Source organism: Cotesia glomerata, linkage group LG4 (genome assembly GCF_020080835.1).
Source record: "Cotesia glomerata isolate CgM1 linkage group LG4, MPM_Cglom_v2.3, whole genome shotgun sequence".
Classification (NCBI taxonomy): Eukaryota; Metazoa; Arthropoda; class Insecta; order Hymenoptera; family Braconidae; genus Cotesia; species Cotesia glomerata.
In genome coordinates this window covers 2,975,009-2,991,843 of record NC_058161.1, presented here as the reverse complement: position 1 = coordinate 2,991,843, position 16,835 = coordinate 2,975,009, and the positions used below count along the sequence as shown (strand labels likewise).

The following is a 16,835-nucleotide window of genomic DNA, read 5'->3' as shown; positions in this document are numbered from 1 at the left end:
TACTAGAACCATAAGGGCGTATAAAAAAAATTTTTTTGCTCCAATCAATGTAAAAATGTTGAAAACATTAACATCTATGGAAAAAACGAAAAAAAAAAATTTTTTTTGTGATACGCCCTTATGGTTTTAAGAAAACATTTTTCTAAAACCATAAGGGCGCATCCTGTTTTTTTTCGGTTTATTATTAATTATAGGTCAGAGTAAGAAAAAAAATTGCAAAGGTAATAGAAATTATCACTCCACAACTTAATTTATATCAAAAAATATTTATTTGAGTGAAAAAACGAATGAAAAATTAAGAAAAAATAAATTCATAACAAATTGAGAACAATCGGTATGTTTTCAAGTTAATAAAATTAGCCTCAAAGTTTTTCTAAATTGATTTTTCTTTACTTTAGATCTATTTACCATTAACAAAAGAGTTTTGTAAGCCATTTAGAATTGAAATTTTGAAAAAGTCATTCAAAAAGAACTTTGTTCTTGAGAATTGTTATGATTCTTCAATACCAATATCTTGAAGCAAGTTTGATGACCTAAATCATTTTTGTACATCAGGCACTGTCCCACAAAATATCATCGGTATTATCAAAGTTTAATTTTCAGCCATGGTCATAGTTTATAAATTTTTTTGTCATTATCTAGTTATGTTAAAAAAAAATTAAAAAATCTTTTTTTTAATTTTTATAATCTTAAACACAGATGATCCTGACGATTGAGATGGCATTGGACTAATACCGTGATGAATTTATGTTTCCTTAATTTTTATTAGTTTTTTCACTTAAATAAATATTTGTTGACATAAATTAAGTTGTGGAGTGATAATTTCTATTACCTTTGCAATTTTTTTTCTTACTCTGACCTATAATTGATAATAAACCGAAAAAACAGGATACGCCCTTATGGTTTTAGAAAAATGTTTTCTTAAAACCATAAGGGCGTATCACAAAAAAAATTTTTTTTTTTCGCTTTTTCCATAGATGTTAATGTTTTCAACATTTTTACATTGATTGGAGTAAAAAAAATTTTTTATACGCCCTTATGGTTTTAGTAACGCGATATATTACATATATGTATGTATGAAAAATATGTCAAAATGCATGTAGGTACTCAAATGAAAGCTCTCGATGAGTGTAACATCGAAATGAGCTTATATCTTTAGAAATGTCAATAATTAAGAAATTACCTTGTATCTCGTGAACTATTGACATTTTTAAAGATATAAGCTCACCCCGACATTACACTCATCGAGACCTTTCATTTGAGTACCCACATCAATTTTTCATATATTTATATATTATATATATATATATATATATATAAAATGCATGTGGGTACTCAAATGAAAGCTCTTTCGGAGTGTAACATCGGGATGAGCTTATATCTTTAAAAATGTCTATAGTTAAGAAAGTACAGTACAATTTAACAAAAGTCATTATTTAATAAATCAAATTTTTATTTATTTATAGTTCAAAAGTCACGGCAGTCACATAGTGACTGCAAGGTTGCTAGTTATAATTATTAAAAAGTAAACACATTTTAAGAGAATAATAATAATAATTAATTGGTAATTGAAAGAAAGCTTAAAATTCCACTAAGTAAACAAAGTAAAAATATTGTTGAATGGTTCATTAGATATCAAAAAAATCAATTGTTGTTTTTGTCAAAAATTTACGGATGTGCAAACAAATAAATAAAAAAAAAAAAAAAGTCCAGGAACAAGGAAAAAGGTAAAAGGGAAAATGTAACAGAATCAGGCACCTGATGAAAGTGAAGCAGATATATTTTTCGAGGTAAAATAACCGAGGGCGATGATGTGGATTCACGATGAATGTTAGCCAGCCAACAGAGAAGAGAGCAGAGGATAGATGAGTCGGCGGATTGGGTCGCGGGGAGGTCCGAGGGACCAGGGGAACGCCGTAATCCAGGGATCAGCATGTGCATGCTCCACCATCCACCATCCACCATCGCGGTGGTACATAGGAGTAGTATTATATTATATATATACTATAGGTGTATATATAAATGTATATAAACAGAGTGAATGCCTACATACGGTATACGATATCGTGGCTTACTACACCACTTATACATATTTTACCTATATATGCGGAGGAACGTGTAGGTATTACCGTACATGTGTACCCATGCAACTCGCATTCTCGTAAATATGGCATTCACTCGGATAACCATACTCATACTTATACCCCTACCCATATATACATATATGTATTTATATAGCAAGAGCAAGTTTGATTTGGACCTTCCGCTTTTAGAAACTCACGAATTTTTATTTCAAAATCTAATGCCTTTTTATAAATTTTGTATTTTTATTGTTTTTATAACCATTTATTGTTGTTCGCAACTTACAAAGGACATTAATTTAAGAAGAAGTTTATGTATTTTTTACACAAAATATTTTTATTTTTTATCAGTACATTAAAATAATTTTTTTTTTCAATTTTTCTCTTTAAATTATGCCGATTTTTTTGTAACTAATAATTTAAGATAAAAAAATCAGAGATAAAAATAATAATAATAATAACTAGCAACTTTGCAGTCACTATGTGACTGCCGTGACTTGTGAACTTTTAATAATTAAAATTTTACTTTTTTAAATAATGACTTTTGTTAAATTGCACTGTACTTTCTTAAATATTGACGTTTTTAAAGATATAAGCTCATCCCAATGTTACACTCATCAAGAGCTTTCATTTGAGTACCCACATGCATTTTGATATATTTTTCATATATACATATATATGAAATATATGAAAAATTGATGTGGGTACTCAAATGAAAGGTCTCGATGAGTGTAATATCGGGGTGAGCTTATATCATCAAAAATGTCAATAGTTCTCAAGATACAATGTAATTTCTTAATTATTGACATTTTTTAAGAGATAAGCTCATTCCGATGTCAAACTCATCAAGAGCTTTCATTTGAGTACCCACATGCACTTTGATATATTTTTCATATATACATATATATAAATATATAAAATATATGAAAAATTGATGTGGGTACTCAAATGAAAGGTCTCAATGAGTATAACATCGAGATGAGCTTATATCTTTAAAAATGTCAATATTTCACAAGATACAAGGTAATTTCTTAATTATATATCTAGAGATATTTTCGACTGCAGCCTAAATACTTATCATAATAAATTGACTATTGGTAAGAATGATATAAAACCTTGAAAAGGTACAAATTCAAATCAAGACCTTTGTAATGACACTAAATTTAATTAAAAAAACCGAATTTATCATATGACTATCCTGGACACCAAATTTTTTTTATTCTCTTGATAATATAGATAATAATATTCACAGAAAATTTATTATTATTCCGGACAAAATAAAAAAAATCTCAATTTTAAAAAATTACTTATTTTAAAATAATTTTCCCTATATAAAATAATTTAGCTTAATTAAATTACATAAAAATTAATCTTTATTAAATCCAAGTTTTTTCCTCAAGTAAATTAAATTTCCTCAAGCAAAGAAGCTCTATAAATTTACCAATCAGTCAACAAATAAGGATCTTCTGTGAACGAGAACTCAATTACTCTTTTTACTCAAAAAATAAAATAGAAAGTCATTAGATCTAAATAGTTCCCAAGTGTATTACTCTCGAGTCGACCGTAGATCTTAGTAAATGGAATCAGATCACGAATGTCAGTTGTAGTTGATTGGCGATTGCATCGACAGCAAATATTTGCCGGGACATTAAACAAGCGTGGCGACCTCCCGGGTCGATCGGGGTACTCTCATCAAGCTGAGGTAAAAAGCCGAAGGTACTTTTTTTTTTTTTTTTATCTAAATAAAATAAAATAAAAACAAACTGAGGAACAGCGAAGGGCAAAGCTCGGATCCTTGATGCTTCTTCCCGTTGAAATAAAGAATCAAAGCGAGTGGATCTGAGACATAATATGACCGAGTGAGTAGTAAAATCGTGAGAGGTAAAATCTGCAGAAGAGAGCGAGATAAAACGTACGTATAGTAATGAAGCCGATTGAATAGCACACCACAAACTGAACGGAGAATAGACAGTAAGAGTAAAGAGTAAAGAGTGAAGAGCATTGCAGAGGGAATCGTTTATTAGGTGGTTGATTGTGATGGAACTTTGCTTTAGTTATTTACTTTGCACACACAAAGAATATATGGGATGTGTGGTGGTTGATGCAAATTCCCATGCAGTCAACGTCCCAGATGAGCACGCGAGCGAGTACACACGCGAAAGAGCCAGATATCGCGGATCGTGGCCTCTACTCTCGACTTAACTCTCGTGTGGTGAATTAAGCTATAGTTGAGCTTCTCTTACTCTTACTCTTACTCGAAGCCCGATAAAATAAGAAGGATAAGCACCGGCATAAGGCATAAGGACTAAGCATAAGCAGTTCCTCTAAGAATCTACCGTTCAATGACTTCACGATCTTATTTTTACCCTCCAGCTCCGAGAGAGTACCAGGGATTTATGTATTTTTTTACCAGCCTTGATAGACGTCTGTCTGTCTGTCTATCTGTCCGTGCTCTCCATTATTTTCTATCTTTCTCACGATATTACTTTTTACTTGCATTCTTCGAGTTTTTATCAAACGGATATTCTTTGTTTGGAAGGACATAAGTTTAGAGAACGTAAGTTTAGAAATTTTGGGAATTTAAAAGATTTTTTTCTTTAAATAAAATTATGTTTTCTTAATAATTAGGTTGATTTTTTTTGGAAATTGTAAAAATTTAATTTTAGTTGGAATAATTTTTTTTAAAGTTTATTTTTGGATAAATGAATTTAATAAATAGTGAAAAAAAAAAATTTTGGGATTAAAAAAATAAATTTTGAACGAAGAAAATTATTTTGAAGATTTTTTTTTTTACTTTTTTTTGGAAATTGTAAAAATTTAATTTTTTTTAAAGTTTATTTTTGGATAAATGAATTTAAAAACTAGTGAAAAAAAAAATTTGGGATTAAAAAAAGAAATTTAAAAACAAAGAAAATTATTTTGAAGATTTTTTTTTTTTAATGTAAAAATGTAATTTTAGTTGGAATAATTTTTTTAAAAGTTTATTTTTAGATGAATGAATTTAAAAAATACTGAAAAAAAAATTTTGAGATTAGAAAAATTAATTTTGAACCAAGAAAATTATTTTGAAGAATTTTTTTTTTTTTTTTTTAATTAATCAGAAACATTTTTTAACTAAATTAAATTTATTTATATTTAAAATTTTCTGCATTTTCTATATTTAAAAAATGATCAAATTTAAAAAAATATTTTTTTTTGTTCAAAATTTTTCTATTTAATATCAAGTCAATTTTTTATTAGTAATAATATTACTTTTTACTTGCATTTCCCGGGTTTTTAATGACGGATTTTCTTTGTTTGGAATTTTAGAGGACATGAGTTTTCAAATTATGGGTATTTGGGAATTTGACAGTTTTTTTTAATAAAATAAAATTATGTTTTTTATTATAATTAGGTTGATTTTTTTTGGAAATTGTAAAAATGTAATTTTAGTTGGAATAATTTTTTTAAAAGTTTATTTTTGGATGAATGAAATTAAAAAACACTGAAAAGCAATTTTTGGATCAAAAAATATGTTTTTTAATAATTAGGTTGATTTTTTTTTTGGAAATTGTAAAAATGTAATTTTAGTTGGAATAGTTTTTTTAAAAGTTTATTTTTGAATAAATGAAATTAAAAAAGACTGAAAAAATTAATTTGGCTCCAAAAAAAGAAATTTTGAACCAAAAAAATGATTTTGAATTTTTTTTTTAACTGAAATTTTTGAATTAAATTAAATTTATTTATAATTAAAATTTTCTGCTTATTTAAAAAATGATCAAATATTTGAAAATAATTTTTTTTTGTTCAAAATTCTTTTTATTTAATAATAAAAATTTTTTTTTGCAGTATTTATTACTGATACAAAAAAATAATCGTTTTTTTTTTTTTTTAAGAAAATTTAATCTGCAAAAAAAATTTTTTGACTACTTTCTATTCCAACTAAATTAAAATTTAAAAATTTTTAGAAAATCTAAAATATAAAAAATTTGTAAAAAAAACTCCAAAAATTGTAAAAAAAATTTCTTTTCAATTTTATTGCACTTTTTTTCTGTCAAAATTCAAATTTAAAGTGTAAATTAAATTTCTAAACCTCTAGCATGAACTCCAAAATTATTATATATTTATAATAAAATTTTTTTTTTTAAAAAATACGATATTAAATTTAGCTGACGTTTAAAAATTTTTAATTTTATTTATTAATAAAATTACACGTAAAAAAAATACTTAAAATGTTTAACTGTCGGCTAATTTAATTTTCATTTAAAATATCAGAATTATCAAATTTAATTTTTTATTTAACAAAAAAAGGGTAAAGTAATTAAAAGTAATTGTAAAGACTTACTTAGGGTGGCATTATTGGCTCGCGACTGATCTGTTTGTGATCTGAGTAACCTTAGCCTATTGAGTTTGCTCTGTTGTTGATCGAGTCGATGCCTCAACCTCGCCAGTCTCTCTTGCTGTGCTGGTTCCTAAAAAGCCAAAATAAAAATATAAATTTTTATGAATGTGAAAGAATATTTTTTTTCTACATAATAAAAATGTAAAGCGAATTTAAATTTTTAAATTGGTATTTTTATGATCAAAGAAAATGTATTTTTTTTTATTAAAAATGAAATTATATAAAAAAAATCTTAGCGAAGGTGAACGATCTCGGATGTCGGATTACGAAGACCTAGATTGATACAGAAGCTAAGATTGAATTATTTTATTTATTTTCCTTCGTCTTAGTATTTTATAAATGAAAGACTTCTGAGATATATAGACTTATTCTATGTTCCTTGTATTGATATATTGATATTAGCTACGCTTTAACTTATATTCCCATTGATCTGAGACATATCAATACCAATTTTTATTCAACAGTCATATATAGACACAAAATGAGTTTCTTTCTATTTATAGAATTGGGTATGAGTAATTCGTATCGCGTACATTTTTATGGATCATTTTTCTTTTATATAAAAAATCTATACATTACTCATGTTCATTTTTCAGGTATATATTTCAAAGTTCACGGATTAAAGCTTTGTTGGGAATATATAATTAATATATGCTGAAGATAAAATTACTTTATTCGAAAAATATTCTTTCTAAAATAATTTCTTTTTAGAGGGATTTTTGGCATGAATTTATTTAAGAAATTCATAAATTAAATTCAAATGGATTTAAGCAAAATATTTTTTTATATTATTTTAGAATACAGAAAAAAATTCAAATTTTGAGACATTATTTATTGAATTATTTAAAATTCTATGGAAATTTTTTTTTTAAATTATCAAATGGTTATTAGTTTTATTAATTATGGCTTAGTTCATAGTTTGATTGCATTAAAGGGCTCAAAAAATTCAAATTTTTCTAAAAATTGACGAAATTCACAAAAATTCTTTGACAATTTCAATTTTTCAATAGATAAAATAATTTTTTCTTATAAATTAAAATTTAAATGATTTTTTTTGCTTATTTAATATTTAAAAAAAATCCAAAAATTTCAAATTTTACTAAAAAATTGATGAAATTCAAAAAAATTTTGCATTTTTAAGCGATAAAATCATTTTTTCTTGTTAATTACAAATTAAACCATTTTTTTTGCTTGTTTAATATTTTTGAAAAATCCAAAAATTCCAAATTTTACTAAAAATTTGATAAAATTCACAAAAATTCTTAGAAAATTCTGTTTTTTCAATAGATAAAATTTTTTCTTATTAATTAAAATTAATAATTTATTTTGCTTATTTAATATTTTTGAAACGTTCAAAAATTCACAAAAATTTGCTTTTTTTAAAGGATCTAGTAGATATCTTTACTAATTTCAATCTAAACTATTAATTCAGCTACTTCAATCAGTTTTAAATGTTCAAAAAAACTAACTTTTGTTCCCAAATTATTAACATCTATCAAAATTCAACGAAAAAATTGCTTTTTCCAAATTATCTTGATCAAAAAAAATTCTTCATCTATCTTTTCATAAAATTTTTAAAATTCCCAACATTTCCGACAAAATTAATTAAATCCTAAAAAACTCTAGAAAAATTCTTCTTTTTAAAAAACAAAATAATTTTTCCTCACCAATTAAAATCCAAAAAATTATCCTAGTTCCTTAAATTGCCTTCTATTGCTCTAATATCTCAAAAATTTCCTCGAGTTAAGACACTATAAAATTATTTAAAGCTCAAATTTTGACAAAAAAAATTTAGCAATTTTTTTTTTTATTTTTTTTAGAGTAATGCACGTATGTAAATTCTATTTAATAATAAAAATTCCTTCTATACCGACAGCAGAATCTCGCCATGCTCCTCAAACTTTTAATCAGCACTTATTTATTTGTTTATTTATTTCTTTTATTTAAACCCAACAGCCCAGAGGGCCAACAACAGGGTTACTCAATAAATACAGAGTTGAAGATAGTAACAGAGTATGAACAATATTATATAATATAATATACAATGTCTCTATATAAACCAAAGTTTTAATTCTTAAATGCTAATTATTCCCTTAAATTAATGAATTAATCAGTGTATTCAATGTTTTTACCAGAAGCTAAAGGAAAGTAAAAAATAAAACAAAAAATAAAATAATAGAAGCTAAAGATAGTTACTCATTCTTAGAGATGATTATGATAAGCTTACATTGTTGAATTCTTGGTTATGCTACACTGATAGAAGGATTTCTTAGTATTTAAAAAGATTTCTTTGTATTTAAGAAATCATTTCTTAAACATCATTTCTTAATATTTAAAAAATATTTTTTAAATACAAAGAAATATTTCTTAAATATTAAGAAATATAAATACTAAGAAATATTTCTTAAATACAAAGAAATATTTCTTAAATACTAAGAAATATTTTTTAAATGCTAAGCAATGATGTTTAAGAAATGATTTCTTAAATACAAAGAAATCTTCTTAAATGCTAAGAAATCCTTCTATCAGTGTAGTGTGCCAGAAACTGAGAGTATGTACACAGTAAAAAATCTGTGTTGAAAAATTGTGTGTTGATTTTTGTGTGTTAATTTGACACTTTTTTTGTGTTACCTGAATTTTAACATTAAAATAGTGTTGTTTTCACGATATCAACACTTTTTGTGTGTTACTAGATAAAATGACACAAAATTAGTGCTAAGCGGGAAATATTAACACTAAGTTTGTGTTGTTAGAGCGTTCTTTCTTCAATTTACGCACCAAACGCATTGTATTACCGGACAGCTATTTAACCACGCGTGCGTATAAATTAAAGTGTTAAATATTGTGAAAAATAGTTTATTTAAATATGTTTGATAAAAGTACCAGGTTGTTTTCAATAAAAAAAAGTAAATTTGATATTCATTAAAGTAAGTAAAAGTTTACTGTATTTATAATCATATAAAATGATCAACTAATTTCCTCACTTTCCTATAATAAATTTACTAAATAAAATATTATTTAACGATAAAATTTATAATAGTTATTAAAAATGACAGACTTTGAACAATTTCTCTGTTAATTTAACAAATTCATAAAAAAAATATCAAAAAATTTATTGATTTTATGTTTTTCTTTTGCATTTTTATTTTATATTTTCTGACACTAGTTTTATTTTTTATAAAGATGACTGATAGTTCACAACGAAATATTATGTTTATGTTTTGGTTACGCTACTGAACAAACATGTCAGACATTTGTCATCAATGTTTTAGATTTACCATACATTAAAAGCTGGAAATTGCACGAATTGGATGCCGAAAATTCTGTGATGATTACTAATTATTGTTATTAATTTATAAAAAATAAATTAAGCATTAAGTAAGTTTAAGATGAGTAAATCATATATTTAAGTTTAAGACTATTGGTACTTGACTCAAATTTAAAGAAATGAAATAAACTAATTTTCTTAATAACCATGAAAAATTTATTTATTTTTAAATAATTCCCTAACCTTTATATTCAAACTCAAATAATAAGTAAGTTAACACTTATTTTGTGTAAAATCAACACAATTTTAGTGTTAGATACAGTTGACACAAAATTACTGTTAATTTTGACACAATATTTATGTTAAAAATTCAACACTATTTTTTGTGTTGAAAATTAACACTAAAATTGTGTTGACGGATTCTAACACTAGGATTGTGTTGATTTTACACAAAATTTTTTACTGTGTAGTATAATCAGCCAGACTGAAAGGTTTATTAATTTTATATTTATTTATATAAGGTAAAAGCCCCAATAGATGATCACGTACCAGTATATGATCACTCCATGTATTTGTATATCTATATTCACAAATATAGGTATACAAATACATGGAGTGATCATATACTGGTACATGATCATATATTGGGGCTTTTACTTAACTTATTTGTCATTTATTTCCTTTATCAACAATTTTTACTTAATATCAAATAACTCTGAGGAGAAAATACTACTGTTAAGCCAAGTTTCAATAAGAATGTAAACATCATAATCAATGATAAAAGTGTAATATAATACATAACGTAATTAGACTTAAGTCCTCTAGCATTCTGGTAATAGATATAATTTTGCTTGTGCGAGGCATTTAAAAATTGAAGAATTGAAGAATTGAAGAGCGCTCTATTCTTGTCCCTGACGAGGAGGAGGCTTGCTAAGGATGATCGTCCTACCACTAGACGCCTCGTCATTAGACGAAGATTTTTATCCTAACTACCGAAGATATTTATCCTAACTACCGCGACTTAAATGATCATTTTTAATGGAACTTTGCCTGAAAGTATCCCCAAGCTTTTCTCAAAGGACTTGAGAAAATTAATTCCAAGCTTCTTGTAATTAATAACTTTTAATTAAGTACCAAAGAGGGAAGCGTAAGAATATTTTATTGATGATAATATTTTAATTATCAGGATTTTTTTTTTTCCGGGAAAACGGAGGTGTAGAAAGACCTTTTCACAAAAGATTGACATAATTAATGACTGAAAATAAAGTATAATGTTATAATCCAGGAGTATAAAAGTCATTAGTCGAAAATGAGTAAGGTGACAATTAGCGTAAGAGAAAAGTAAGTTGCCTCTTACGTTTTACCCTAAGTACATTATTATACACTTACTGTGTACTGTGTACTTTCTGTACGCTGTGTATAATATCCTGCTGGGAAAGGATAAGCCGAAGCTGACGCGAAAATTTAGATCCCCAGGAAACCATGAACTCCGGCTTATCGAGAACAAGCAAACGCGATAAGGACCTCTTTTAGATTCTACTCTCGGAGATTAAATGTATATAATTTAATACTATTGCTATTGCTATTACTATTACTATTACTATCGCGTTATATTAGGACTTAGATTATTTCGCATCATTATGTGCTTATCTTTACGGCCTAGTCATCTTCTTAATATTCAAGATTTCTATAAATTTAGTGTTGTAATGCGCTAATATCCTGTAAAAATGTCAAATTGTATAGAAAATAAAGATTGGAGAATAATTTATTTAAAAAATATATTTTTGATAAAATATTGAATTATTTTGATGAAATTTTTTCCCTTAAAATTATTTTGTAGGCTAAAAATTCTAGATTGGACTGTAATAAAATATTTTCATTAGAATTTAGAGAATTTTTTTTATTACACTAAAAATAAAAATTAATTGATTAAAATATATATTTTTGATTAAAGAATTTTTCATCTTGAAGTTTATATTTTGGGCAAAGAAAAATTTAATTAAAATTAATGTTATTTTTAAAAATTAACAATTAATTTTTTTTCTTTTCAAAATTTTAAACACTTGGTTCAAAAACAAATTTATTTTTTAAATGAAAAATAATTTTTATATTTAGTTCCGTTTTTAAATAAATTTAAAACTTATTTTTGATGAAATAAAAAATAGAAGAAAAATAAAAATTTGGTGATATTTTTGATAGAAGCTGATAATATTTTGGGAAAAAAAATTTTTGGGTAAAATTTAGTTTAAAAGTAGTAGAGTACTTTATTGAATTTGCAAAATTATTTTCTTAATTCGCAAGTGAATTTTTTAAATTAATTAAAAATGACCATTTAAAAAAAAAATTAAATTTTGAAAAGAAAAGATTTTTTAAATTATATAAATTTTTTTTCTCAATTCTAACAATTCATAAAATTTGTACTTAACGACTTTGAAATAGAGCTTAATTATAATTCTCATTTATAATAATAAATTTTGATTGTATTCTAAATGTACGGATGTGATAATTAAAATTAAAAGTGAAATTAAATATTAAATATTTTGTTTGATAGAGCTTAAAAGGTAAATTAATGATAATGAAAATGATGAATTACTCGTTAATGAAGCAATTTTACGAGGGAAATGTCTTCTAAATAAATTGTGATTCGTCGGAAAATTTAAGAGTAATATATAAAAACTAAAACATAAATAAGTAAAATGAGTTACGTTTTTAAATTTCATTACTAAATATTATTCAAGTTCCGTTTCCGCGGAGTTACCTGCAGAATTATTAAATTACACCGGTTATGTATTACCCGTTTTAACGTTACGGTGTGAAGTAATTATTGTATGCATTGGTATTATATCTGTGTGCATACTACGGTAATGGTTTTTTAGTTGTGCCCCAGAGCGTCAAGTAATTAACCATAAATTGATTGTTGTGTTATTTTTTTAGTCATTATTATTTATCTTTATTGGGTTGGAAAAATTTATCTATGTTTTTTGTTAAAATTCTGATGGTTATATAATAGTAAAATTATAATGAGATTAAAAATAATAACAATAATAATAATGATGATAATGGAGAGTAGAGATGAAAGACAATATAATAGTATATAATTTAATACTTTCATAAGAATTAAGAACAATGAACATACTGACTGTGTATTCATATGAGAATATTTTGAAACAAAGAATCTTCACTTGCACTAATGCTCTCTTTGTTATAAATAATTATTATAGTGAATTGTTAGAGTAATTTTTTTTTTTAGAATTTATAATATTAAAATCAATACTTTCAATTTTATTTTATGTTAGTAGAAATTTATTAAAAATATTATTATTATTATTATTATTATTAAAATTAAAAAATTTAATAATTTAGTCAAGATTATTATTTTTTTTTTTTTATTGTTATTTAAAGCAAAATTATAAAAAAATTGTGATTCTTTTTTTCTTGATAAAATTTTGAATAATTCTGTTATTATTATAATTATTATTGTTATTATTTTATTATTGTTATTTAAAACAAAATTATAAAAAAATTATGATTCATTTTTTCTTGATAAAATTTTGAATAATTTTGTTATTATTATTATTATTATTTTATTGTTATATGAAACAAAATTATAAAAAAATTGTGATTTATTTTTTCTTGATAAAATTTTGAATAATTTTATTATTATAATTAAATTAATTGAAACAAATTACAATAGAATTAAAAAAGTAAATATCTGTTAATAAAATCAATAAATATTTGAACGGTAGTAAGCTGTTGTGTAGCCATACAAATTAAATTTAAATACGTTCCTCTCATTACCAAAAGCCAAAGCTTTCTGTCGAATTTAATTACCGACTCGATGTATGTTTCAAACTAAAATTCGATTGGAACGTAAACCAGATAGTGTGTAAATACATTAGCGAGGTTTAAAGGCTCTCAATTATCCATATGATAACATGTATCTACATATACACTTCAATTTCTGTATACGCCCATATAATACACCTACACATTGTTTGCAAAGTCAGAAAAGGGTCATTCAAATAAAATTATGACTCTAACTGTGTATTTAAGCAATCACGTCAATTAAAACTCTCATTATTCACGGGAAAAATTAGAATTTTTAGAGTAAAAACAGGTACCTTGTAGAAAAAACTGCAGGTATTAGGATGAGGTTGTGCTCTACACTCGCCTTACAAAAATCAAGCGATTTCTTGAACTAAAATTGTCTAATTATTTTCTATCGCACTTGTAGAACAATATTTACACATAAGTGTCATGGATAAATACTAGTTTCAACACTTATGACATTTTTAAAAGACATTTTGCTTTTTAAATAAATAAAAAAAATTAGAAAAACGGTAGACCCTGAAGGCCATCCGTGCAACTTCCCGCTAATTCCATACCTAGGTGCATAAAACTGCACTAATGACGTTTTTGAGCTCTTCGAGCTCAAAAATACAATTTATGTGTTATTTTGAGCTCTTCGAGCTCAAAAGTCTGGTAGAAGTATCATAGAACAATATTTTTTAAATTTTCGAACCGCACTAACTTTTAAATGAATCAACCGATTTCCACGCGGTTGGCAGCATTTGACGCAATTTTTTTAGTTTCATGACGAATCTTCAAGTTTGAATTGATAAAACTAGGAAATTTGGAGTATTTCCAAAAAAACACTTTTTTTGGTTTTCTTTCGTTCATGATATTTCTTGAACGAATTGACCAATTTTGACTGGCTTGACGGCGATCGACGTTATTTTTTCATGCTAATAGCTGATTAGTTTTTGAAATCGATCAGTGCAGCCGTTTAAAAGTTATTCCAAAAAATGTCGGAGTTATGTTAAAAAAACACTTGTTTCCAAATATTTTATCGAGGATATCTCTCGAACCAATCAACCGATTTCCACGTTTTTGGCGGCAATCGACGCGGTTTTTAAGCTCTGAAATTATTCTACATCATCAAAAACGATTCGAGAAGAAATGACGAAGTTATGTCAAAAAAACACTTTTTTCGGTTTTTTTTCGTTCACGATATCTCTCGAACGAATCAACCGATTTTGACCGGATTAGCGACGATCGGCGTGATTTTTCAAGCTTAAAGGCGGATTAGTTTTTGAAGTTGATCGATAGAGCCGTTTAAAAGATATTCTAAAAAAACCACTTTCAAAAATGATTTTTTTCTTATTTTTTTTTGAGATTTTTCAAAATTTCTTAAAATCTATCCGTCCGAATCGTTTCAAATTCTCAGGAAATCTAAGTTTGAGGGAACTCTTTAGAACGCCGTTTAGTACGTTCCGATCGGTTCAGTCGTTCAAAAGTTATAAGCGAGTCACATAGTCACACACACACACACACACACACATACAGACGTAGTGACAACCTCGCGGGGATAGTCAGGGAAGCTTCCTGTGACCTTCAAACGTCGAGATCTGATGAAAACTCGATTTTTGCAAAACGGGGTGAAAACAATAACCTCCCAATTTTTGAAAATCTTCCATTTTCTTAGCGGGAAGTTAATAGTTATTCCGTGGACGTCCGGCTGTCAAATGTATGTATGAAAACTGGCGTGGTCACGATAACTGCCGAAAAACTTAACTGATCAAGTCCATTTATTTTTGATACTCTTCAGTATGATTTAAAACTAAGCCCTTTCGAAGATCACGGTCTAATTCAATGTAGTTTATTTATAATTAGCAATAAACTAAAAATCCACTAATCGTTTGTATATCTATATCTATGTAAATAAGGTTAGCTTACAATACATGCGCAGTACCTTTTCTTTTGTGGGTGGACAATGACGCGAAAGATTTAAAAGTATTTTTTGTATTTTATTTCAATCAATTTTATTATAGAAAATGAGATTATGAAGCGTGCACTTTTGGATTTTCCAAACTTTTTTTTAATTAAATCAATAATTTATAAAATTTTATTCTTTCAATTAATAAATTGAAATTTATAGAATTATTAATTAATTTATTGAATTATAAAGGGCCCAGTAAATGTATGTATTACATATATACTCATTGATATTGAGGACAGGTAAGATTGATTGGAATATTCAAATATACACCGAAGTTTATTCGGGTAGATCACCGTCAAAGTACCAAGTAGCGGCAGAGAATTTCCGGAGCGTGACACAGAAGTTAGTTCGGGTTTATATAATATGATATACATCATTATATACAGCAGAGGATATACAAGATATGATATAAGCCCGAGGATGTCATGTCTTGACTTGTTGGGGTTGTTAGCTTGCATAGAGCTTTTATTTGGCTTTTACGTTAAAGAGCTTTGCTTCGATGAGGACCTGACTTAATTGGCAATTATGATGGCGGGTGTATCATACATAATAAATAATTGTACTAATTCTTATTAGCTATTTCATGTTATTTAACTTTAATGTTATGGAATATTATATGGATTAGAGAGTAATAGTAATAGTAATGATAATAATTATTATATCAAGTTATGTATGTATTAGGGAAGTTATTATTACCTGAGCGCCTCTTAGCAGGGCAAGCCGAGCTTCACGTTGCTCGAGGAGTCGTCTCTGTTGGGCAATCTCCCGCTGCTGTCTTGATGCCATACTCTCGAGTTCGCTGAGCACCAGCACGGCCCCTCCTCCGCCCACTGGTAACTGTAACAATTTAAATAATACACATTTATTTATTTATTTATTTATTATTTTTTACAAATTTAAAATTTATTTTTTTATATTGATATTGATATTTTAATTTAAAGCACAAAGTACTCCATTTTTTATTAAAAATGCTTATTATTATTGAAAAATTATATTGATGAAACATTCAATCAATTACAGACTTTGTTCATGAATATAAAGTTGTATTGAAACTGTTTTATTTTAAATAAAATAATTTTCACACGTATCAATTTATAGGGATAAAATTTATCGTGATATTTAATATGTAGCTATTTTTGTTGATACACTGAAAAAAAATAATAATAACAATAGTTGCGTAAATAAAGGGATTTTAAATCCAAGATAATTTATTTCAAGAGCGAAAAATATTTTATTTATTTCCAAATTATTCGATTTTGTTCCAAATTCTTTAATTTAATATAGAACAAAATTTTTTGAGAGTTAAATAAATTTTTTAAAATATCT

General features: G+C 26.0%; 1 protein-coding gene across 4 annotated transcripts in view; it reads right to left on the bottom strand.

The window, feature by feature from the left end:
- Positions 1-16,835, bottom strand: part of LOC123263744 (apoptosis-stimulating of p53 protein 2) — a 144,767-nt gene that overhangs the window by 35,584 nt on the left and 92,348 nt on the right. For all 4 annotated transcript variants that reach the window (XM_044726719.1, XM_044726720.1, XM_044726717.1 and 1 more), the window contains 2 exons: positions 16,206-16,346; positions 6,406-6,532 (listed from right to left, as the gene is read on the bottom strand). In XM_044726719.1, coding sequence (XP_044582654.1) covers positions 6,406-6,532; positions 16,206-16,346 — 268 coding nt within the window. The remainder of the gene's footprint in view (positions 1-6,405; positions 6,533-16,205; positions 16,347-16,835) is intronic.